Source organism: Macrobrachium rosenbergii, chromosome 42 (assembly GCF_040412425.1).
Source record: "Macrobrachium rosenbergii isolate ZJJX-2024 chromosome 42, ASM4041242v1, whole genome shotgun sequence".
Classification (NCBI taxonomy): domain Eukaryota; kingdom Metazoa; phylum Arthropoda; class Malacostraca; order Decapoda; family Palaemonidae; genus Macrobrachium; species Macrobrachium rosenbergii.
Window position 1 is genome coordinate 33,860,121 of NC_089782.1, and position 26,940 is coordinate 33,887,060.

At 36.9% G+C, this 26,940-nt stretch overlaps 1 protein-coding gene across 2 annotated transcripts; it reads right to left on the bottom strand.

Annotated features, from left to right (window-relative positions):
• On the bottom strand, window positions 1-26,417 carry Rab3-GAP (Rab3 GTPase activating protein). Of its 2 annotated transcripts, none has more exons than XM_067086059.1 (26): window positions 26,299-26,417; window positions 24,707-24,843; window positions 23,887-24,081; window positions 23,476-23,557; window positions 22,527-22,650; window positions 20,693-20,897; window positions 19,553-19,729; window positions 18,355-18,505; window positions 17,646-17,735; window positions 16,648-16,787; window positions 15,945-16,113; window positions 15,636-15,770; window positions 14,788-15,017; window positions 14,100-14,260; window positions 13,711-13,809; window positions 12,979-13,132; window positions 12,464-12,655; window positions 11,053-11,487; window positions 10,698-10,913; window positions 10,358-10,531; window positions 9,721-9,902; window positions 9,001-9,219; window positions 7,329-7,478; window positions 5,962-6,087; window positions 5,447-5,599; window positions 1-3,794 (listed from the first exon to the last, which is right to left on the bottom strand). In XM_067086059.1, exons 2-26 carry the CDS (start codon window positions 24,837-24,839, stop codon window positions 3,633-3,635), a joined length of 4,254 nt encoding a protein of 1,417 aa, XP_066942160.1. In that variant the 5' UTR covers window positions 24,840-24,843; window positions 26,299-26,417; the 3' UTR covers window positions 1-3,632. The 2 variants fall into 2 exon arrangements, with proteins under 2 accessions (XP_066942160.1, XP_066942161.1); XM_067086060.1 differs by having other exon boundaries at window positions 24,707-24,862; window positions 26,299-26,402.
• Between the last annotated feature and the right edge of the window lie 523 nt (window positions 26,418-26,940).

The following is a 26,940-nucleotide window of genomic DNA, read 5'->3' on the forward strand; positions in this document are numbered from 1 at the left end:
TTTTTCATAAAAAATTTTATTCGATTCAACAGTGCTAGTATCACAATTTCCAAGGATGAACAGCATCAGGCAAAGATGGCAAACATGAAATGACGATGTCATGGTTAAAAAATGATCGCCCTATTTTTACCGTAACCAGGATTCACCATACTTCAAAATGCATGATCTTTGCCGTATTTTAAAAACTGGAGATGGTGAACGCTCTATTCCCATGCAGCATCATTAAACATGACGAATGATTTTCCATTTACTTATGAGACAAATGAGTTAAAGAAACTGATATCATTCAAAGAAGAAAGTACCGTATAATATGAAGAAAACAGACTTGCCTTATAGGATGACAGAACAACACCAAATTATTGTATGTAACTATTTTGCATGTCGGTAGCTAGCTTACCTAACCATGGTAAATTTGTAATGATAAATACTGTTAGAGAAAAGGTAACAATTCTGAAGTCGAAACTTAACAGTGGGGCTAATATCAGAAAAAAACTCATATGTTTGCAAAGCATTTCTCAAATAAGTGATAGTTACCTCGGATTCTTACAAAGAATCAACGTGTACTGTGCCCTAAAGGGGAATACTGTTTACAGTATACTTCAAGAAACCATGGGAAAAGTGGGCGGGGCTTTGTTTGTTCGCATACAGACCTTGTGTGTGGGGCTATAAAATTTAGTTTTGTACGACCAGGCCCAAGAATGATGGCACTAAATGTTCTTTGAAATGTTATCTCTGGAATCAGTGGCACTGTTTGATCTTTTGCATTTCGTCTTTTCATTATGGTTTCTTTACGTTCCGTTTCTCTGTTCTTTTGCGTCGATTTCTTCTTCTTTTTGTTTTCTTCCTACCTGTCCATATACCTTATTCAAATTCAGATTGCTCTCATCATCCTCTCTAGGAACATATCTTTCCGGCAAGCCCAGTTAGTCTGAAAGTGTAACTCAGTGATCATGTCAAATTACTTTTATAACATAAAATAAACACTGAACGTACTATATATACTTGCATATCATGCACTCCTTCAAGTTGTCACCAACAGACCATTTCATACACTACATGTATTATGTGAGTTTCGTTTTCGGTAGACTAAACTAAGCTCAGCTTTATGAAGTTGGTGCAAGTTACTTCTTTAAAAATATTTGCATAAAGAGAACTTATTACCCTGAAATGGGCAGTCACCTGCTAAAGAGGATTCTCTGTTTCTATCCATGTTTATCTTATGTCAGCTGACTTTCCAATGACCCCTTACCAAAAACATGGCCAGAATCTCGCAGCTATTTCTACAGAAGAAGACATTGTGAAATAGGTTTTGCACAAAACTATTTAGCGATCTGAGTTGATAAATAAATGTATTCAAAACATCTAATACAAACATTGCAAATTAATATCTATTTAAAAACTGCTACTTTCAGTGATCACTAACAAGCAATGTTTGCTGTAAATGCACGCAGTTCATAGGTCAGCGATAAAATGCACACAGTATTTTGTTAAAGTTCATTTTCATCCCTTTTTTTTATAGTTATTTTTACTTTGTAAGTAAAATATATGTTATGATACAGAATACCATAGTATATGGCATGTTAAAAGTCTCCTTTAATAATTATTTTCAAGCACGGATTATAGTCTAGCCTTTTGTGCTGGAGTTTGGATATGTCTCTCACACACACACGCGGTGATTTTGTACTTCACGCATGATACAGCCCCTCGCAGTTGAGCTAAAAATTAGGTTTAAAAAATGATGCATGATACACAAATATATACGATACTTAATATGGCAGATGCACCTTGAAACTCCATGATTTCCAGTTTCCAAATCACTGTATCCCCTCAACACATTAAAATATTCCAAGTACTGTATCACACAAAGTTAGCACTAATTCCACATGATTTTTAGTCTAAACTAAACTATACTTCACTTATTCAGTCTAACAAGATTTACCTGCAAAATACATCGCGTCTAAACAGGGTAGCCTAGCGTAAAACCGTCATAAAATGTAGCTGATAAGTAAAGAAGTCTGATAATTTGGGGTTTGATAATGAGGGGTTACTGCCTTTTGAAAGGGAATTATTTCTCAATATTACCTGTACTTTCTGAAGCCAGGAAAAAAATATAATTAAAAAGATGTTTTCCTGTGGATTAGTAACAGAAACATTATTCTAAATTTCACGGTAAATCATCAAGGTATCTACCATGCCTTGGTGCAATCCAAATCTATTACTAAGAGCACTGATAAGAAAATGGCAGGTGTTAGATGATTAACTACATGTCAACGAACAAACTGAATCTTCAGGCTGCAAATAGACACTATTATTCTTTCACCATCAACATAAAAAGCCCCTAGGAATAACAGTGTTTGTATGGAAATGTGCAAATGTTATTTAAACAATTGAGGGAGTGAACATTAGCAAAAAAATATTATGAAGCAACCCAGCTGGGTACCTATTAATGAGACATTCTGAATTCAAGAACACCTGAAGGGCAACATATTAGTTCTTGGGAGTGACAAGTCTGTGCCTAGTCAAAGCTACAACAGGAATAGTTTGATGCACTGAAGCCATCATATACGAGTACGTACAAAAAATCTAATTATAATAAAGTTGGTAAAAAATATATATAAAAAGCAGAAAGAACACAGAAATAAAAACAAACTAGGAGGAGAAATTATGCAATAATTTCCTTATTTCACGTAGTCATGAAAAGAAAGGTGAAAAATGGTGACGATGGTCGTGATTATTTTTTCTAACATTAAACAAAGGAACCAACACCAGGAACCAGACAAATAGGTGGATAGAATCTTCATGATGATGCAGTACGATTACATGTATGGATTTTTATTAATTAATTTCGTTAACCTCACAACAGAACTGCTGCATATGAATTTGAAAAATTTCCGAAGGAAAATATAGGACTTCGTAAAAAGAGTAAAATAGGTTTCGTAACAGTTTCCCCAAACAAGAAAATGCTAAAGATTTCTGAAGATCTTCGTTACACAACCAAGTCGTAAGAAGATTTTCAATGCTTATCGTACAGAACACTGCAAACTTTCTAAGACTTACTCTGTCACAGAGAACCTGAGTACTACATCTTGAAAATTTCCTTGGATTTCCTAAAATACAGAACCCTAGTCTTTTTCTCTTGGATATCTCAAAATGAAATTACTTCAAAATGTCCTAGGTCTGGCTGCTACTATCTTACATGGTAAACGTCGTGTTTTCCTATAAAAACCGCCTAGATTTTCTTTATTTACAGTTGCAACATCCTTATGTGCACTGACTCTGGCACCACAGAGCTTATATCTAAATAGTCTTCCTAATATTAACAGTTTGATTGGAAATGGAACTTCGAAAACAATGAAAAGAGGACTTATAAGAACAGTCTGCAAGTACTGTATTAAAAAACTTCATGCAAGACTCCATTCACTCCAAATATACACATTACTTAAGTTTTAAAACAGCATATAAAAACACCACCAAACCTTACCCATAATTTCCGTTCAGTAACAAAAAAAGGGAGAGAAATGCAGGAATGATGGCCAACAAATAAATATGAAAGACATTACAGTAGGACACAGCGGTGATACTGAAACTCCCGGCTGTATCTAATAACAAACCAACCATCTGCATAGTTACATCTAAGAGTTACTTTTATCTTTCAGGAAAGCAGACACTGTGTCGTACAATGCTGACGCCATTTTATACTCTTGACTGGAATCTGGTAACAAATTAAGAGCACGGGTAAGCAGCTGCAACGTTCGGTCCAAGGGGACATCTGGGCAACGCAGACTTCCGCTTTCCTGGAAACAGATTTGTTTACTTTCAAAACCTCAGAACTCATTCCTAAAATAAATACAAATATAAGAAGCAAAGAAATACTCATTAATAATTTGTTTCATCGCCAACCTGTTATAAATAATTAGCTGTTCGTGTGCCACTAAGTCATCCCAGGTGATTCCATCCTTCTTACAAGAAAGATAAAAGTAGTGCATCAGCTAGTCCATGTGTGGGAGGATTCCAGTCTTGAGCAGCCAAAATTAGTTCCATGCAGGCACAACCGTCATTAGGCATGTGTCTTCAACAGTTGTTACTGCTGTTTTGAAGTCTCTCAGACATGTCCAGGTAATTTCTTGTGTTTTGACAAGGGAATGAGGAGTTTCTCTATGGTTTCTAATCTAATGACTGGATAGTTTTCATCCAGGGGTGAATAGCAGTTTGCCAAGTACTGGCTGTCTTTTCTGTGAGAGAAAAGCTTCTAGTGTTTCATATTCCAAGTATACTGTTGGGTTCACATTACCAAGTTCCTTGTACATACTGGTATGGTTTAACCATTTTGATGCTGGAAAGTATTAGCTAGTTAGCTAACGACAGGCCAGTCAGTATTTGGCAAAAAGTTAGCTTCTATCCAGTTTGCTATACTCTGTCCAGAATGTCATGAAACATGGAGTACATTTTCAGTGTTGCCACGTTTTGCCAATTTCATTCACTGAAACTCACTTCAACGGGCAAAATATTTTTAAACATTTTTAAATTTTATGAATACCAGAGGAAGACTATTAATGTTCCTGATGGAAAAAACAAAATAAAAAATGGATGGCAGTGTTTGGAGAGCCAATTTTATCAGAGATGAATATTTTACAGTCTGGAAACAAAACAGAAACTGTTTGTCTTCCTAACAGACATTGGAACTAGATATAGGCTAATTAAGGAAGTCTTCTTGAAACTTTGACCATAATCATTGTAACAGAACACTTCAGTGTCTCTTGTTCCTTGCTTTGTGATTGCACTGCTCATGCATTTTACGTGCTTTTTGTAGAAATGACCACAAGCGATTAAACTTCATGTGTGACTCTAAAACCAGCCTGTATAAGATCAGCTGTATCTACAACAATCAAGGATACGGTAAATCTTAAAATGCAGATTTTGCTTGAGTGGAGAGATTTCAGACAGGAATTTTACAACCTGGTTGAAGGACCATGAATAGAGGGATGCTGAGGTGAGCTTGAGTTGGACAAAGCCTAAAGTCCAAGGTTGGGCAATGGTGCACATGTCATCATTATAAGGCATAATAAAAAATTGTACTCCATCCATGAGTACCTTACAATGTAGAATCTCAAGGATAAACTTAGAGTATATATTATAATGAGCATATCACGCAATGGCAGAAAAATATTCTAAATTCTGTCATTTCCCATATCAAGTTTAAAGCAAATGAATTTTAAGATATGTGATGCAAAGATTATGACTTTCACAAAAAAGGTTTTAAAAATAATAAACAGTAATTGCTATTATCAATATTTCTTTTTACTGTAAGTTGATAGTACTAACTGCCTACCTCGTGTGCATTCATTCTAAACTCTTACCCTCCAATGAATTAGTTACTCTGAGAAGATTTCCCTTCAAAACTTACGCGTTAACACTAAAGCAAGTAAGAAACATGAATCAGACTTACACAGGATTTCACCCATTCAGTAATCGTAGGAGAGGTGAGGGCCATGTGGTGGGCAGTTCGTTCTGATGTTACCAATAGGTAATGAAGTCTCTGTCCAGCTACCATGACCAGCTGAGACCCCAGGAGTGGACCATCATTTACTAGAGGCAATGCCTGCAACATTTAACCGCAATTACAAGATGCCATGTAAAGTCTCTTATCTGAGTGTCTGAATGAAAAGCTACATTATTTCAATGGGGAAATGAGAACATTTTTTTTCTAAACACAATTTCTTCAAGTAAATGATCTAGATAGGAAGTCATGTACTCAAAATACCCTAAAATAATTGGTTTCATAGGTACTGTGAGAGGCACTAAGTGGGAGATGTCATCCCAAAACACTCACCAGTGCTGGTTCCTACTAGGAAATGGGGCAGTCACTCTACCAAACCTCTTGGGCATATACACATCAGTGGAAAAAGAATTTTGTTGTATGGAAAAAGACCTGCCACAATAAAATTTTCTTAAGATACTTACCTCCTCTGCCATTGTATCCTGTGCAGATGTATACAGTTCACAAATATAATGTCGGTGTAATACGTCTAACGATACTCCCCACGCCCTTCCAAGGTCTAAGACCTGGTGTACAGTTGTGGGATTATCCTGAAAAATTAATAGCTTTGAATTACTGTGTGGTAAAATATTTATAAGATATCTTAATGTAGTTGCAAAATGGATGAAAAATATATGGAGGATAAATATGAATTTACTGGCAACAGTATACCAAATAGCCAATTTAGAAACAAGTTGTGATAACAAAAAATTACTTCCTGGGTACTTATAACGCAAAATGACACCATCGTACAAGACTCTCTTTGTGCACTTACAAAAAAGTTATGCAAAAGAAGTTAACTGAATTTAACATTAAGGTTCATAAATACTGCTGCCACCATCAATACGAGTACTCTTGACAACACCTGCAATTTACAAGCTTTTCCATATGCACATGTACCTTGGCAGTCATCTCCTTGGACTATGAAATTATTCAGATATCTTCTAGAGGTAACTATAGTTTGGCCACTCTCCTACTGTGCACCTGATTAATAATTATTGTTTAGGTTCAGTATATTGTTTATTTACTGTCAATGTTAGCGATACACATACCAAAGTTTGTTGCCTACTTCTGCTTCCCTGATTACTGCAGCCTTCACTCTTTTCAGAGGCAAGTCCATGGGTTCTTCTAGGTTCAGGCACCTTTTCTCTTCAGCTGTTCTTTATTTTCTATCAGTGCCTGATTACATGGTCACTCTCTGTCCCATTGGCTTCTGCTTTAAACACTGTAGTACAGTACTTAGGCAGTCCCTGGTTATCGGCGATCAGGTTTTTTGGTGCTTGTCTAGTGACGAAAATCAGCGATTTTCAGCGCCAATTTCTGCTTATTGGCGCTGATTTCTGCTTATTGGCGTCAATAATCGGTTATTGGTGCTAATACATACCTAACAGAGGTGCCAATAACCAAAATTTGGCGATTTTTGGGGCTTATCGGTGCCGATAAGCTCCAAAAATCGCTGGTTCTCCGTTCTCGGTGATTTTCGCTTATCGTCACGCCATCGGAAGAGAACCCCCCACTAATAACCGGGACTGCCTTACTTAACTTATGCTAAACTTTATTTATTGGATACAGTTCAAAGCATTAAAGCACATTAGGGCATTGGCAACTGAGAGAATTAAAAGCAATCTAGTTAAACAGCATTTTTGGCCCTCACTTGTCTACCATAACCATTCACTCAAGCTCTAAAATAAAATCATTCATATCTTGTAACACTCAAATGTTCCCTTTCTAGCCAAATATGATACAAGCCACAAAGACCTGCGAAATACAAGTAAATTCACAAGTAAGTTACCTGTTTCTGGTTTCCATCGTCTGGCAAAGAGGACACGGCCGCCGTTATTACCCGGCACAACAGTGCTAATCGAGCTTTGGCAACGGGCCCTTCGGTGTACCCTCCTATTGTCCAGCTTGTCGTGAGAGGCTTGAATAAAACACTGCGGCCCTAGAAACATACGCAAGAGTAAGATTTTCTCATGCCTTTACGTGTTGAGCAAGGATTGTAAATTTGTCTTAATGAAAATTCCAACAAAAGACATTTTAACTTTTCGTTTGAAACTTGGAAGCTGGAGCGTTACCATATAAAACTACTGACAGAGGGTATAAAATTTTCTTCTGTATAAATCAGTAAACACTTTTATCTTTAAACAACAGCAGAATTTAAAAAGAAGAGAGTAATTCAAAGGGAGAAAAAGAGGAAGACCGAAGCGAAAGTGGATGGAAGTAGTTAGAGAAGATCTGAGAGACAAACACTTGTCAGAGGATGATGTGTTGGACCGAGCCAGGTGGAGGAAAGCTGTTGGAAAAATCGATTCCACATAGAAGTGGGAAAAGATGCGGAGGAAGAAGGAGGGTAATTCAATGGGTAAACAATGTTTTCTTAGATAAATCTTACACTGTCTTTTTATTTAAAGAATACAAAAACATAACAAATGAATTTCAAGAATAATTTCCATTGCACAGACACAAAAGCAATCATTACATAGGTACACGAGTCAGCCATCACATGCTCGTTACAAATCTAGTTAAACATAAGGTCTATCATCTTTGACTAACGGAAATAAGCTTTAGTAGACATCAAGTTTAAAAACTGTGCTTAAGACTTTATAGAAACTTTCTATTCATGGTTTCGAAACTTTTCTTATCAAATAAATGATAACTGTCATATAAGAAAACCTACATAACTTTCAAAATGTTGAGGAAAGCTGCCCTGAACAATTTAAACAATATTCTTATTATATAAATTGAACTAAGAGACCCACCACTGGTTTATCTGACAGTCCCCTCTTTTTTTTTTTTATAAAAATGTTACTAAATCTTCACTGAGAGACATATGTAAAGACACATGAAACACAGGATCTAAAACTCTTAATGAATTCACCACATACACCCATTAAACATCATACATGCTTTGACACTCAATTATCATGAAATTATCAAGATTTCCATCAATAAACAGTAGTGAATGTCAGCCGAGTTACTCTGGGCACCAGAAAAGTTGGAGGACCCAAACCTATTTGGAACGGAATGGAATATGGAGTTTAGGCCAAAGGCCAAGCGAAGGGACCTATGAGGTCAATCAGTGCTGAAACGGAAATTGACAGTAGAAAGGTCTGGAAGGTGTAACAAGAGGAAAACCTCGCAGTTGCACCATGAAACAATTGTTAAGAGAGGGTGGACATTAAGAAGGAAGAAAGAGAACATGAATGGAGGTACAGCAAAAGGAATGAAAGGAGTTGCAACCAGGGGCCGAAGGGACACTGCAAAGAACATTTAAAATAATGCATACAGTGCACCGCGCATGAGGTGCCCTGACAGCACGAACCCCCTATGGGGCAAACCTATTTGGGTAAGAACTATACGACAGGAGGCTAAAGAAGAGTGGAAGGTCGTAGTAGAATTAAAGCACACGAAAGACATGAGATGAAAATGCCATATATCATCGTGCTCCTACATTTACAACTCACCTTTCCATCGACGTACGACAAAGGCCTGACGGATTTAAGGTTATGATGAGTAACGAGGAACAGGACCATGACCAACTGGTAATGTTGATACACCAAATCGTAGCACGACATTTTCTGCATGACTGTTAGTTCGACCAGAGAAGGCGATCCCTCCATGCCGAGCCAAAATCTGTCGGGCGACATCACGAGTGGCTTCTCCACCTCACATACAACATTGGCCTGTAATGAAAGGGTGTTTGAAAGTGGTTAATCACAAGAAAACGTACTGTAGAACCTGTGTTGGAACTAAAGTAAATTATATTAAAGTTTGCATAAAATCCTTTGCATTTTGGAATAAAATATATGCTTTAAAGTGAATGTTCTGCAATCTCTTATGGCACCTGGATTGTATTTGAATGTATTTAAGTTAAGGTACTTTAGGATGTGTTCATCTGGGTATTAAACAGTCTAAAAATGTCAATACAGTAACTAATTTCCTATAATACTCCAAAATTCAGCCATCAGCACGTTAACCAGATTTTCAGTGTTAGTAAGCAGTTTTCGGCGCCGGTAAGTGGTTTATCGGTGCCGATCTGGTTAGCGGCGCCGTTAAAGCGTTTTACAGTATTGCCTAAATGGTCTTTCATTGGATTTACAGTTTTTATAGGTGCTTTACATCATGCACTGAAAAACTTCATCGATAATTGTTATTAAGAAGAAAAGAAATATGAAAACACTGACCTCCATAACCTGCTCTAGGAGCAACAAAACAATCTGGAAAAGCGACGACATGCTGTGCTCTCCAATCCCCAAATCTCTCCGACACATACGATCCTTTGGCAGCCGACCAACTTTATCCATGAGACTTGAAGCTGACTGTATACACTGGCATACCCAGGTTTCCCATATCATAAGAGCAACCCCTGAAAATAAGGATAAGTCTTCACGATTGTAGCATATCTTCGTTAAAGACTGTTTCATCAATCCTAATTCCAGTGATTCAAAACAAAGTCTGAATAGTATATGCTAAAATCTGTCAATAACGATTGTCAATGCAACCTAACTATTACAGTATTCACCGAAATGATCTCAGGTAAGAGATCAACTTCCAAGGGGCAGTCCACTAACTAACATTATTTACAAGGTCATTTAGAATTCAAAGCTTGGTCTGACACACAAATACTTGCATAAAAAGGACTGACTAAACAAAGTTTTTACCTTTATACAACTAGAGGTACCTTTACACTTTACAGTCTTAATGACTAGCCATACGAGAGTGAAGTCCTTTTAATTAAGTGGCTTGTTAAACTATATAAAAGTAACTATACAACCTTAAGCTAAAGAAGTTCAAATTACATATTTCGAAACCTGATCTTACCATGTCTTATGTGAGAGTTCTTTATTCTCGCTATGTGAGCCACCGATCGTGATATGAGATTGGTGTCATCTGCTGTTTTGTGCCAAGCAGCGGCAAGTTCCCACGCCATGTTGGTAAGGACAGTGTCAGCAGCCACAGAGTGAGGAAACTTCTCACCGACCCTCACGAGGAGCCCTGTAAATATATATATATTTTTTTAAGGACTTGACAACATATTTAGTAAGGCTGTTGCTAAACCAGCAACTGAAATTAGACCAGAACATAATAATAATAAAATAAAATTCTTAAAAGTACAATTTTAATAACTTTGTTCCCGAAGACAGGAAACTTTTGTACTCACTCATGATCTCCATGTTGTCATCATCTTCTGTGGGTTCAACCTTTTCAGCCTTATCAGATACATCTTTTTCTTCTTGACTGGGAGCATCTTCTGATTCCTTATCTTCAACAGACTTTCTCTCTCTTAACTTGTCTTGCTTTCTAAGCAAACGCTCTACTGTGTCTAAAGGAAGGCCTGAGCCGATGAACCAGTTAGCTATCAGTTCTCCAACAAATCCTGAAAATAAAAGGCAGTTAAACAGTTATTGCAGGTAGGATTCAGTGTTGGTCATCCATTTCCAAACCAATATAACAGTAAGATATCCAGAAATAGTAAATGGTGACAGATTTGTAAAACGACTAAGGTTGGACATTACCTCTTCCCTTTTCTAATAAAGCTTTCACCGAGACCTCTAGCTTTGGCTGCCTGTCAGGTCCATTTGGAGGGAAGTGCGACAGAAGAAGATGCAACGGTAAAAGGGATTCGAGTTGATTTATGACTAGATTCCATTCCACCATTTCCATGGAGAGCCCTTCCCAGTCGTTGAGAGAAGAGTAATGTTCTTTGGGTTGCTGATCGTTCTCTGCCTCCGGTTCTTTCTGACTGCTGTCAGTATCAGGGTCCACTTTGCTTCTAAGCTTCATTTCTTGTTCAGCAGCCTGCTGGAAATAAATTTCCAGCCTGGCGTGGACACCCCTACATAAGAGAGCGGCTATGTAGGCATGGAATGGCTGTGTCGAAGCTAAGAGTTTATCACGCACTGCGCTCCACCAGGGACTCTGACAGCTGATATCACAGAGAACTTTCTCACCTGCAAAAATCAAGGTGATAAGGTTATTTTAGTGCAACACATGCATCATCCTACTTTGTTATTTACAAGACATTTTATAGCCCAAGTGCAGCAGCGGTGGTCATGAACAGTATATATACAGAACAATGAAGACATGACGATGTTCACATGTAGATGAATAGGTATCCTGTTCATCAGCGCAAAATAGCATTCCGTTAAGTTGGATAAATTCTCAAATGGACTTTCTTGTGAAACGTCAGTTTGTAGACTGCATCACAAAAATACTGCTGAATAGTCTGGAATAATTCAGTGCAAATTTAAGCAATGACTTTTCAACAATGAATTAACACTACCTTGACACTCAAGTTTATTACCAGTGACAAAACGACTTTTTTTTTACTTTGATAACTAATGTATAAATTTTCAAGGCTGAAATCCTATATGTGGATGACCAATTACATTTGATTAATATAAAAGTATTGTTGTTTCTAACTCATAGGAAGCTACAAAAAGCTTGTAGAATCTTAAAAAATTACACTCCTCTGACTGGTTGAAAAGAAAGCCATCAAGATCTGCCTTTTTAAGCTGAGAAAAAGTCATCATAACAAACAAATGAAAAAAGTGCATATTAGAGTCACCTTTCATCTGACAACTAAATAAGTTAAAATACAATACAATGAAAGTGGTCAACCACTGAAATTGCAGGATGAGTTTGACAAACACAAAAGTTATAACTAATAAATGAATGATTTTTGCTGGCACAAGAGAATCTTAGCCTATCCCTACAACATCGACAACCGACGTAAACCAGAAAAATGGGATCAATTTAAGACGCAAATGTTATCAAACACAGAGGTGAAAATGTACTGAAATACGTCACTCACTAACCTGCTAACATTCCCAGTTATTTGAATGAAACTTCAACACACCAAACAGTGAAGTTCATGACTGTCATGTATTACTTGAACATTACCACAACAAAATTCCAAATTCTTACCTGCCATCCTTGAGAGAGAATGCAATATTGTTCCAAAGTGGAGAGTGGCAACCGTGTCAGGATGAGGGCAAAGTGTCCAGTGGACTAAGGCAACATGTAGTAATAACTCAGGATTAGCACCACTAGACTGGATGGCAGCGCCAAAGGCTTTAACACTTTCCCGATGCCAGGCCCATCCGTAGAGAAACTCGCCTGAAATCAGAATGATTGCAAATAACCGTTACGCATTCTCTGAAAACGCTGAAACGTTCCTCTCGAAACATCCTGCCTTTGTTAAAGATCTTTCAGCTTCTAAACAATAAGTATGCATAAAACAATTCACATAAGAGATTCAGTTTTGGATATTACATCTTAGTAGTAACGAGTCAAGCTGTTCCAAAAGAGTTGTATCGAGTAGCCATCTTGGTCTACCCATTTAGCATCGCTCAGTTCAGTAAAACAAGTATATTAACGAGTCGGCCAGAATACAGTTTCTCAAAGAGAATTCAAACCAAAGTAATAATGATAATAATTACCCAGTTTTAATTTCTTCTCATAATTTATATCTTCTTTCAAATTAACAGGAAGAATTGCTGTACTTGTATCCTTCACTAATGCACCAACAGACACATCCCAACAGCGAAGAAATGACCCAATACTGATGTTTGGATGGACATCTGAAAATTTTACCTGTAAAACACAATTTAGTCATGAATAATTCCATTATTGCTCAAATAATGTAAAGAAATATATTTTAATATTCGTTCTCCTCTTCTACATGAATTGTCTACAGCTATGTGTCACGCTGATGGGTGTCGATGCCTTCCGATTTACACCGTTAATAAGTTTCTCCCTATATGCTAAATGTCATCCTGTTATCTTAAAAGTACAACTTTACCTAATGAAATATTCTAACAATATCATTACTGTATTACTGTTGGCATAAAAAGAACAAGCATGTTCTGATAAATGTTTAACCTAAAATGATAATTCGTGTTCAGAATTTTGAAGTAAATTACAAAGTTACAAATATCTTTATCTTTCGTGGGCTACCACTCCCTTCATCAAAAGAAACTTAAGTGAATATCACTTTCAAGTCTGTTTGCTAACATTCAAAATACTTATGTAAAGGTTTCTTCCTGGGTCTGGATTAGGTTTACCAGGTAAATGGTACCATCAACCACAGAAATACAGAAATAATAACTATTTTAGCTTTACTAAATACCTAAAAGAAATGTATGGCTTACTGAACCCATACATCAACTGACCTTTTTTGTGCCAGAAGGTTTGTTCAAGTCAGGATGCTGAAATGTTAAGAGCACTGTCTTGGTCTCCTCTGGAGTCAGTACCAATAATCTGGCAAGTTCCTGAAAGGAGAAAATTTTGAAATAAAAAATGAGAATTTTTTTACAAATCATAGACCACCAGTCTTAAAAGCCATATGAACAAAGAAAGGCACATATTCTCTATGCATGGAAATCCTTAATGCTGTACTGTGATAAACAATAGCTACTGCTTTCCACATTCACTGCTGATACAGTAGTATGAAGTACTTTTAATCTTGCAGCCTTTAATAAAGAGCACTCATTACTTCTTAATTCCAAGAAAAATATTCTTTTACATACAAGAAAGATTTTGGATAGTAAAGGGCAATTACCAAAACTATTGTTTCGTCATCTGGATCAGGAGACGCCTCTCTGACACTATGAAGTTCACATAGAACCGAGTAGAGTGAGAGCAGCTGTCTTAGCCGCAAAAGTTGCTGGCCGAGAAGACGGCTCTCGTGGTCTTGCGTTGGAATGGCATCTCCAGAACTACCTGAAAAATTATGAATAAATGTTCAAAACAAATCAATGAATTTGGATACACAAGTTATTTAACAGTACTATTTAATTTCTTGAGAATAAAATGTTATTTTTTGAGCAACGTCAATTAGTTTCATACATCTGTGCAAAATCCCCAGACCTTACCAATCCTGGAAAACAAAATTGGTGTTCACCAGTATGATCACTAAATGGATCTCAGTTAAGTCAAAATATAAATCTATGGGTAGGGAAGCAGACAGCTCTGCTTCAGCCCTCTTATGTTTAGCAAGCAATCAAAATCACACTGATGTCCTTGCTGAATAGACAACAAATGGTCAAACTTGATATGAGACGAAGGAAATAACAGAATGGCAAAACAGAATAATGGTCAGGCCAATATGAGAAAAGCAACAACAAACAAGTTACATAAATTATATTAGATAGTCGCTCAATGGTGACCTCCAACCTTGGAATCTTTGGTAGGATCACCACAAGCAAACTAAATTCCTGTAGAAATTAACATAACAGTCCTTTACTTACCCTCCTCTTCGGCTAAACTGTAAAGCGGTAGAAAGTATTCCAAAACAGCCTGTAGCAACGTGGTAGTTAGGTGCTGAGACATGACAAACGTCATTATAGCTTGTTTCCGAACGCCCAGTGTCTTTATTTCAGCCACGGTGGCCATAACTTCCTCTTCATTTCCATTCTTCAGCTGAGACTTGAGAGTCTTTACAAGGTGAAGATCTCTGGCACGTTTACTAGTTTTACCACTGCACAAACGGAAGATGAACATATTAGCAGATGAACTTGCAGAATCCTGACAAATATCTCAAGAGTAATCCTCGAGAGTTTTAAACTTTTAGATTTATTGATACTCTCACCCTACATTTTAAAGATTCCTCACGAAAATATAATTTAGTTTGATATATTTGAAAACGAAACTCGTACTCGACATAATACTCTTAGAAAATAAAGTATTTGATGGCATATAAAATACATAATACTCTTAGAAAATAAAGTATTTGATGACATATAAAATATGCTTTTTTCCAAATATGAAGACAAGGAAATTCATGATGCATCTTACTGGATAAAGAACAAGGTACAACTTTAAACATATAAGCTAAGAACAACTGGTTTCAGTGACGATTAAAAAATCCCACCCTCAAACATAAACGCAGACTAGTATGGTCTCCTATAACAACATTAATCTCAAAAGATTAGTAAAAAAAAAAAGCCTCATATAAAAAATCAAAACAAACGGGACAAGTTATGTCTAAGGAGGAAATCTGCATTGGTTTGTTACAAGCGTGAAAATTAGCAAAATGACAGTACATCTTATATGCCAGCAAATACATTAACCAAACACAATATCAAGAAACACTCACCCTAAAGCTAGATGGAACGGAATAGAAATCTCACTAATGGTCCCGTCCTGAGTAACAAAAATCACAGGAAAAACTTTACAACGTACACCTCGCACACTGTTTACACCAAGGAGTGTATGTGGGGTGTATATAAGCCTAGGGAATGCCATAAAATAATCTCATTAGTAAGGGGAATAATAAAATAATGCCATTAGTATGTACTGGAATAAGAGCCATAATATTTCAATAGGCCATTTAACAGTATTTTCAGTTTCATTATTTGTTAGCCTATGAATCAACAAAACTACACACTACTCTTGATGTACGTACCTAGAATACTTTGGCACATTAAAAGCAGCTACTCTGGGTCCTTGCTGGGGAGTCCAGACTTCTAATAAGCCTCTCCGTGGTGCATAGATAAGCAGGAATGATACACGCCTTTTCGATCCTCCCCATTCGCTCTCCACATCCAGCCATCCGCAGTCAGCATCCCGATAGCCTTTGGTCGTGCAAGAAAAGAAAAAATTATATTAAATAGTTTTGTCTACAGCCACCAAGTTCTCTGTAATAGTTGTTAATTATAGACAACAGAGAACATACCATGACTTAAATCACTACGTGAATCCACTCATTAAAGAATCAAAATGGCTGGATTGAGACCATCATATACTGTGTGTCTATCTTGGTCTTAACCACTTATAGCAAGTCACTTTTAGTTATTCACATTAATTGGGGAAAAAATGTAAGAATCTATTTCTTAAAACAAAGCAATCTAGCCCATCCGGTTAGCCAGTATCTAGATCAGGTTTAAAATGCTTACGCTAACACCATGAAATCCCTACAAAGGAATTTCTGACATCTAATATACTGTGACTAATATCTATCACCATGTCCTGAATATTTTCCACCCCTTTGTTATGCATAAAGCGCTTAAACCTTCCACTTATTACTCATGGTACATAACCCCTCAGCCTCCAGTGTTAGCAAACCTTAAAATATCTGATGACCTTAATGAAAGGTTGGAAGTACTTACCCTTCCACATACGAAGGCAGATGCCTCTGTTCACATCGATGAGAGTTACGCGTCCGAAGTCGTCTGTTACTGCAGCTAGTCTTCGACCAGCGGCCAAACTTACAGACAACCCAGTGCGTCTCTTATCGGGTACTGACGACCTGAACGAAGTAATAAATGGGTCACTAGTCACTAGTTCTAACACTTGTTAAATATATCAAGACCTTCTATCCCTTAAAAACTGTAAAGGCTGGACAATCCTATAATGCTGTCATGACAGCAAAGGGTACTGATCACACTTCTTACTACAGAACAGAATGGTCAGCAATTAATGCAAGGCTGACAGCAAAGGGTACTGATCACACTTCTTACTACAGAACAGAATGGTCAGCAATTAATGCAAAGCTGAAAATTTTGTTTAATTTGAGAAGACAAATGTCAAAGCTTAATTCCCGGTAAGGAGGAAGTTTCCAACACCATAGAAGGTCCTACCTACCACTTGATTCACTTTGCATTAATTACTCATCTACGACTTTGTGTTGCCTAAATTGGCAACTAGTCATTTGTAAAGAAACAGATTTGTTTGTCATATAAACAAGTAAAAAATCCACCAAAGTTTCTTTGGCACAATCGAGTTTTCTGTGCAGCCGCTACAGCATATATTCAAGGCCACTGAAAATAGATATCTCTTTCGGTGGTCTCGGTACGATGCTGTATGAGCCGTGGCCCACGAAACTTTAACCACAGCCCGGTGGTGGCCTGCCCTATATCGTTGCCAGAAGCACAATAATGGCTAACTTTAACCTTAAATTAAAAACTACTGAGGCTAGAGGGCTGCAATTTATGTCTGATGATGGGAGGGTGGATGATCACCATACCAATTTGCAGCCCTCTACCCTCAGTAGTTTTTAAGATCTGAGGGCGGACAGAAAAAGTGCAGGCGGACAGACAAAGCCAACACAATAGTTTTCTTTTACAGAAAACTAAAACATAAATTATAACAAAAAAGAACATCTTACTTGCAGGGTAAAGGAGTAGCTGGCTCGATTTTTGGCTTATGATTTGATTTTTCAGGGTCTTTACTTTTGCCTTTTCCAAAAAGCCATCCACTGGAAAAGATGAAATTATCAGTGCACATGCCATTGCGGTACTGTAATTATTTTTTTAAATTTAAATGACGCTTCACAAGATACAATCTCAGTATTTATACTTCACAAATTTTATAAATGCATGAATATTTTACTATATTACACTGTGTAATGCAATTCCTACTGACGGGGCTTTGAGAGCCCTGAGTTAATGTTAACTCAAGGTTAAATGATTAAAAATAAATAATTTAACCACTAATTTAACATCAACTCTCATGGGGCTGGTAAAAATATATATAATTTTCAATAACGTACTATTACTATTACTAATGATAATGATAATAATAACTGAGAGGAATTTAACATGTATAAAAATTCTGTACGCACCATTCTCAAATGCCCACAATTCATGCATTGAGATCTAGAAATTCATAATGCATTATAGAGAATACCCATTTATAACAATTGCATAATAAGTAAGGATGCTTAAAAGATTAAGCTGCCCCCCCAACACACACACACACAAACTCTCATCTAAGAAAACCTATCATCAGGTGTAAAAACCTAGTGATTTGGTGATGTTTCCTACCATACTGTTGTAATACAATACTGCTTTTATTCGAAAACATACAGTACATACCTTGCTGCCGACACTAAGGCGTCTTTCAACTTATTTGCATAATGCAATGCAACATCAGCAACAAAGGGAGGTGCAGTACCCTCATGAGCAGACAGAAACCCAACAAAAGGCACACGGCCAACGGTAACCAGCAAGGACGTTGCAGGAACACCTGTCATCGCAAACAAAGCAATAGACATAATTTAATGCAGCATACTTGAATTAATTAACTACAGATTTGTTATACTGTACACAACAGGAAACAGAAATATTTTCAAGGTTATTTTTGTTTCTAACATGGAATCACTCTTTTTACAAATATTTCTCTTGCTAACCTTAATGGATCAGACCAGGCTCTGAATTACAAACAACCTCATTTAGCAGTTGTAGACTAGTATTCCATTGTTGGCATACCTCTACTCGGGGAAGTTCGTGCTTGATTTCCACTTAAACTTTCAAGGTGGTTTTATCCAACCTACTAGAAAGGCTTTATTAATTCTAAAGCACCAGTTTGCAGCCACAAAAGAAAAGAATTCTCAAAAAACTTCTAATGAGTTCATAAGAAGTACGAACTATTACTTCTCAGATGCAAAAGAACAACTTAGGTGGGAGACAGAGAACATGAGAGAATGACACAAGTTCTACCTAACTAGTTCCAAGTATTAGTCTTACAATCTTCCACCCTTTAAGAGATGGAGTTATTTTCTTTGGAGTACATCTTGCTATTTTTGTCATCATCCACGTTTTCTTGTTTTCTTAGAGCTGAACTAAAAAAGAGCATGATGCTGCCTGTCTCACTGATCTCCATACGAGAAAAATATATACAATAAAGTGCTACAGTAATAAAGTGAAAATGAATAAAGGCCTGAGTCTAATAAGCAATGTGGACTGCCACTGATAAAGACCTAACTGCTTACCGGTGCCGAAAATCCAGTTAGTAGTGTCACTAGACAAGCGCCATAAAACCGGATCCCTGTTAACCGATGCCGCTGGTAAACAGGGATTCCTGTACATGATCCATTAAGACTAGCAATAATAGCATATATATATATATATATATATATATATATATATATATATATATATATATATATATATATATATATATATATATATATATATGGCATTCGTAGATAGGTATGAAGGCATGAAATGATTCCCCCTATTTGAACAAATCAGAACATTTCTCACGGAACAAGAGATTCACGCTAAATGTTACCTGGCGTGAAGGTATGGTTACACCCTTTAGAAAGCGAGGTGTGGGACATGTGGTCGTACACGAGGGGCGGGGTAACACCTGGTGCAACACAGTCGGCTACCACCACTTGGTCAACCAGTCCCCACTTCTTGTAGCCTAAGGGAGGGACACTGACATTCTCACCCCCACTGGCAGCAGCTGGAAAGAATTTCTGAATTAAATTTCAGAATTTCACAATGTTTAAACGATTCTAAGGTGGCAGTATTACAACATCAGTAACCAGTCATACAGGATTTTCATAAGTTCCTCCTCTTTCATAAATCTCTAATTTTACTTTGTAATTACCAACTTAAGTCAACAAGCTAATTTAAAAGCTTTCAGATATCTGTATATTTACACAAATAATTCATAAAACAATCACATTGTTGAAATTTAACATGCTACGAACACTACCTGTCAACTTCTCTCATATACCTTCCTTTCAATACATACAAAGTTCAACTCCAGTGTCTTAAGTAATCACAATAACTTCAGACATTGCACTGACATAAATGTTGCTGCTTTTGCTTATTTTCTTTAAGGCACAAACCTTTCTTTTTTTCACTTTTTTTTTTATAAGTACAACTTTATGCATTTAGCTAAGGTGAACTTTTGCTTTCTCCATCGGTCTAGAGTAAGGTGGCCATTTTCTCTCTTTCCTGCATGCTTTAGTTCACATACTGCTTTGGGGAAATTAAAATGCTGTGCTCATACTTCTTTCATGCAACAGTATACTGTACTACGTTCACTGCTTCTATTTCCAAAGCATGCTATGTAGTGTTAAAATCTTCCAGATTCAATGAGTTTCTCTCAATATATTGTACCTACAAGGGCTTCAGTACTTCCCACAGTTTCTATACTCATGAACCTTGAACCCTCTCATTTTTCAAGAAGCAGCTTTGACAGTTCCTCTGTAAATACCCTACTGTTATATCATGTTCTTTTGCCAACCTAAATTGTTTCTTAACTTATTTACAATGCTAGGTTCAAAACAATATAAATATATGACAAATAAAAAGGCTTTGTGCAATCAATCCTGAACAGACCAAATACGGAACACGCAACGCATTACCCATAACCAATCACTGCATACATTAAACATGGAAAAATGGAGAGGAATACCTTTGGCTACCTGGTTTCTACAGCCTCGTAGGGTTTGGAAGAGTGAAAATCCATCGATCGTGGTGATAGAACGAGGGTAGAGAATTATAAGTTCCTCACTCATATCCTGTACAAGAGTAGCAGCGCTGCCGCTGGGCAGAGTGCGACATTTTAAACTGATGACGGAGCCGTCTTCAAAGAGCTGAGAGAGAAGGATCAAACCATTCTGGGAAGCAGATAAAATATTATGTAACACAAAAAGGGGATTTCAATAAAAAAATGTCTATTCGTTATCTGGCACGTAAAATGACTTATTTCTACGGACTTGACATGCAAACGTAGTAATAACTGTACAACTAAGTCATGAGAAAATCAAGTATTATAAACAGTTGTTTCACATTTAAAACCCACTGGTTTATAAAAGCTTTCATTCCCAGTCTCGGCATGTCAGATAATACCAAAGATGAAACAGAATCATTATAAATAATAACTTGTGAGTAACACAACTCCCATAAAGGCAGCGTGCTCTCTCACTCACAGCCACCTTCACTCTCTCCTTGCATCTGCTTGGCAGGATGTTTAAGCAGTCAGCTGACTGATAAAAAGGAAATAATAGGTATAAGCAATTACACTTTATTTAACCACACAGTCTCTGAATTTCTGAGCACATGACAGCAGGATGAACAAAGAGTGACGCTTCCCCATGTAAAGCACAATGCTTTTTACACAATGTTCCTCTCCTTACGAACTTTCAACTTACAAACTTTCAGAGATACGTACAACTTTGATCGTAAATTAAAACTGTACTTTACTGTATTGTCATCATAATTTGCTTAATGTATTTAGGTTTTATATATCATTTGTATTAATAAAATACTCTATAAAATACAGTACAGTATTAGTACTGTATTGTGTTTTAGTATGAAAAACATAAATAGTACTGTACATATTGAATCTGCGTACAGTATATCAAGATGGACTTACGAGCAATTCAAGATACGAACAGCCACTGGGAACATAACTCGTTCGTAAGTAGTGGAGCATCTACGAAACTATAATGAATGCCGCAGTTAGAACTTTTAAAACTTAAGAAAAACTTAACATCACATACTTTACATGCAGACACAAAAATACAAAAGAGTATGTTGATGAAGAGCACAGGTTCTTTATGAGGGGAAACGACAGAAGCCGAATGAACGACTCAAGCATACATGCAGTAGTGCTTGATGGGTCACTTGTCTGGGAAACAAAGGACCCACACTCACAAGTTCAAAGATGAAAGAGCCATTTGTGTATATTTGTTTTTACTGTCTGACAACTTGAAAGGTCATCTGCTCTGACATGTTCATCCCACCATCCGATGACTCTAGGGTACTTAGCTGATTACTCCGTCGAGTACAAAATATTTTAATTTTTATCGGACTTGGTCAAATACACTAAACAAGGAAACCTGACAGGTTAAGGTCTGTTAAGAAGAGGCACCACTGTACAGTCATTAATGTAAAACCATCACCAAGACACAAAAATGAAGGATAGCATAAGCTAAAACAGCAAAAGACCAATTAATGAAAACTGGGAACTAATCAAGTTCTGGGGAGCCAAGGCAAAAGGTCTGTTAAGAACAACAGACATATTTTTATTATCCGCCAATGAAAGGACTTGGGAGCCAAGACGTGCAAAGAGAGCTGGATTCTTCTTCTTCTGAATGTGTGTGGAAAGGGAATTGATAAACCTAAAGGCATTCATAAAGTGACGTTTTTTTTTTTAGAGCCAAAACAAATTAATTTATTTCATCACAAAACGCTAAAGATTAAAAAAAATGATTGATTAGAAGCATATACACAAGCCTACTCACTTCAGTATACATGGCAACATGACCCGATGTAAAACCCACAATGATACACGTCCAATCTGGTCCTCCTGCACTGCTTTGTTTTTGAGACAGTAACGGGAGACACAATATCGCACTTATCTCATCGCTGAAAAGAATGACCTGCACTGTAAAGACATCACAGCACTGTAGAAAAACAATCTTTCACTATCACCATGTTTTATCTCCCTAATTCTTTTCAGAGGTTACATATAATTAAACAAGTTCAAGGAGTAACTTGGCTATGTAGGACCCGTCCACAGGATTGCTTCATAATTAACCTTAATTCTAAAGAGTCGAATTTCAACCTGTAACTTCCAATGCATTGCAAATGGATAAGGATCACTGCACCCAGAAAACCTATGAAGTGCTTGCGAGAGAAACGAGTGAATAACAGTTTGGGTAGGACAGCCTTATGTGACAACTTTCATGCATGAAATATTTCCCTTAATAATTTTTTACTTTTGGGTGTTTTGTAACAGAGACCCACTTCTTGTATACTCTACAAGATTAAGGAATACATTAATTTGGATTCTATGTGCTTAAAATTTCAGGTCAGTTGACGTTTGTATTGGCTAGGATTTTGAGTCACCGAGCCCTATTCCAGTTGCTGCAATTTGGAAGTGCCTCCACCCCCCCGGGATATATTAATGTTCAATGAATGGTTATTGTATTGAAGGATGTAAGCATGCATAAGATCCTTTGACAATACAATTATTTTATACACTAACCCTAAATATATTTTCTTGTAGTTGTTCAATGGCAAAAGTTTATCCTTAAATATTCTTAAAGACCCTGATTAGTAAGAGAAGGCTTTCCAGTGAATTCTGTAAAATCATAAACAAGTAAAAAACTGGATAAAAGTATACATGAAAATACACATTGATATCCTATAATAAAGCACTGTGCTGTTTGGTATGTTAATCAGACATACCTTGGAGTAAAACCTACTGTGCCACGCCAAGTATATACTAATCGCATCTTACTGTCTTCATCACTCATACCCTCCCAACGACCTGAAAAAATAAAGCAACAGGATGAATACAATGAGAGCCATAACACATTTACTTCAATCTGTTATAATTACACATTCAGTAAAAAATCAAACCTAAGAGTATAATTATATAAGCAGAACAATACCGTTCTCACATGTGGCCTAATCCTGTGGTCAGCAGCTTCCTGGACTCACAGCACGACATGAGCAAGTGAGGTTCCTCCCCTTTTGTGTATCCAAGAAGCTGCTGACCACGGAATTAGGCACACGTAAACTGCCTGGGTAGGGTTAACCAGACTGGATTTTTCCTACACCAGGGTATTTGAAATAACACATGAAATTGTAGCTTACACGTTAAGATAACCAGACGATTCTTGTATCCAACTGCCATAAGTTCAGAAGTTGGAGATGCTGCTACAACAGATTCTGAGAGCCATGATGTTTCTGGTTGAGGTGATGAAGACTTCATGCTAACATCATCCCCACCAGCGGTAAGGGTGTCTCCTTTCCCCGCGTCATCCCAGTCACCCCAGGCATCATTCCAATCTGTGCGTAGAGGACAGTACAAAGTGATATGGTTATTGTTTTCCTTTTATGGTGCATAAGGGGATACATTACCTGGAATGGTAAGTGAGGTTAAATCTGTGCATAGATAGGCAGAACATACGAAATGCAGCTTGCATAAACATCTTCCTGCAAGTCCTAACTCTTACATTTATTATTTTGTCATGTCTAGTTACTGTTTGCAAACATTTTTTACTAAACTGTCTTGTCTCTATCATTACAATAGTGAAATACTGTACTTGAGAATTTTAAAAAATTAGTAAAAAGCTGCATCCTCATACAATAGATTTTTGTAAACTGCATATTCGCTGAAAAACAGATTTCAGCGTTACAGCAGTTCAGTTGCAGCCCTGAAAAAACAAAGCATGCCACTTTGTCTGTTAGATCCCACTGAAAGCATGGTTTTAGTCACTTTTACAAAGTTCTGGGCTTTTAAACGTGTTAGGCCTGATCAGCAAATAAATGTATCTACATTACTGAATTTGAATAAAATTATCAGAAAGAATTACAATGCAGCTTACATGACCCAAAGTAAATTTACTTAGAACTACAAATCGTGAATTATTCACATTCAAAATTTCACAGCTCTACTCCAAAGATACTGCACCTGCATTTTCCATCAATCCAGAACCAGAAGATGATGGTGACTGGGAAACATTCAGTGCGAGATGCGGACACAGCCATTGTGCCAGTTCAGATGTGTTGCTGATGGACGCTACTTGGTCTAGAATACATGACATTTTTCTGCCAAAAGAAAAGGAATCTACTTGAAGATTAGAATCACTCCAAAAATCACCGAATAACTTTTCTCATACAAACAAGAATGTATTTTGTAATAGCTATATTCACCATCTGAAGCGAAGGATCAAACCTGAATGTAAATTCAACTACATTTGCACTGGTAATACTCATATATATGAGTTGGGCATGGGCTAGTAAAGGTATGTTCTCTTGCACTCATTAAAACAATTCACTCCAACTGAAGGTCTGTTGGGGATATAAAAAAAAAACTTTTTGGTAAACAACCAGGATTATTGCACCCTCCTCTCTTGAGGGTCCTTTATTGCTGCCCTTAGGGAGTTCCATTATATTTGAAGGGAGGAGATTCTTACATTTCTCAGCTGATAATGGTGTTTCTCCCTTATGGGTCATCTGAATTGTCAGTATATATGGTAGGCTATGAATAAGGATTTGAAGACACTTCTAGTAGCAGTCTACAAAAACACTAAACAAAAGAATAAGCCTTTGGTGAAAAATCTATTTCAAACTTCAGAAAGTCAGATAATAATACTAGCTGCAACATCTCGGCACTAGAGAAATGGTTTCACTTTCAAATACTATACAGTAGGCAACAAGGTCATGGTTACTGATGACCTCTGTAGGAAGGTATTCCATGTTCCTAAAGAAATGTAATTTTATCCACAGGCCCTATAACTTTGAGAGCTAAATTTTTCCCACAGAAGTTAGCTCATTACTAAGCCAAGGCTGCGGCTGGAAAGATGATACTGTGAATAGAGATTTTCATTATAAGAAGTGGAAGATTAACAATGTTAAGAGAAAGATCGGGAGTGTCCCTTTTGACAATTACGACACGGTTCCATGTTAGGTAGGGCTAACTTTCTGCATTTCAATTTTCTTACTAATATCACTGTCTCTCCCCTGACTTGGTAGGACAAGAACCTAAAAATACCAACCTAACGTAACCTAGGGGTGTTTACTGGTCACAATTTTATTGTATGGAGGGGGGGTTGGGACCCGGTATTTTCTTACCTCGTAAGTCGTAATATGATTAATTTTTATTTATCATTTATGCATAATGTTTATGGGGTTCAAAATAACGCGAATGAAGAGCTCTATTAAAAAATGTAGGTTACAATTTCATCTTGCGTATTGGCAGTTTATAAAATAATACCCACCTACAGCTTACCCTATAGCCTAGGCTATATTAATTCTCAAGGTCAGACCTACGTTCTACCCATATTATTACCAAAAAAATACCCAAAATACTGCAGGAATAATGAATTACCTTAAGACTAACCTGTCACCTGATAACCCTAATCTACGAGAAGGCGACCCAACCTAACCTCGCCAGGCTACCCACCAACAACGGGCTCCTTAGCGTTCAATAAGGTACAGATATACTATTCTCCCAACAGATATCTCCATAAATTTGTAAAACGTGAGCCTGTCCACACTCACCAAGTATATCCTCAAGAATTATGCATCCTCCATCAATACTTTCGAATAACCTGAAAAACAGCTGATCACCTGAATGACGTCTGGGGGGTTTGTTTTGATCACGTGACCTGTCTACAACTCTTTGTACGCTACTGCATTTTGCGTAATATTAACGAGGGTCGTTGTTTCTGCCTTTTAGATGTGTAAAAGCATTTTATGTAATTATTATGTTATTTTTTTCAATTTCTAAAGCACCAGATTTAATCTTTACCTTAATGACTTACGATGTATTTAAAAGACAGATGATACACGGAGTCACAGTTCCGAGCAGACGGAACGGCAAATACTATAAGACATATATTATTTATGCGCGTATGCATTTTATATAATTAATTTATATATTTTTAAATTTATGAATCACCAGACTAACGTCTCTACCCAAATGTCTCATCACGTCTCTAAAAGACATACGATACACGAATTCACAGTACCTAGCAGACAGATCTGCGAATAACCAACGACATAAATCACATATATGTGTAATTGATTATATTACTTTTTAGGAGAATAGTACAAAAATACATTAAATGATTTGTATATCAGATTTACACCTTAATTATTAATCACGTAATCTGATCTCATTCGTTACGTATCGTAAAAACA

Excerpts from the sequence above, each read along its gene's own strand:
- Rab3-GAP (XM_067086059.1), bottom strand. The coding sequence starts at position 24,839 with ATGTCATGTATTCTAGACCAAGTAGCGTCCATCAGCAACACATCTGAA. Across the intron at positions 15,771-15,944 it reads AATGTGCCAAAGTATTCTAG|GCTTATATACACCCCACATA; the intron begins GTACGTACATCA and ends GGCATTCCCTAG. Across the intron at positions 10,532-10,697 it reads TGACAACATGGAGATCATGA|GGCTCCTCGTGAGGGTCGGT; the intron begins GTGAGTACAAAA and ends ATATATTTACAG.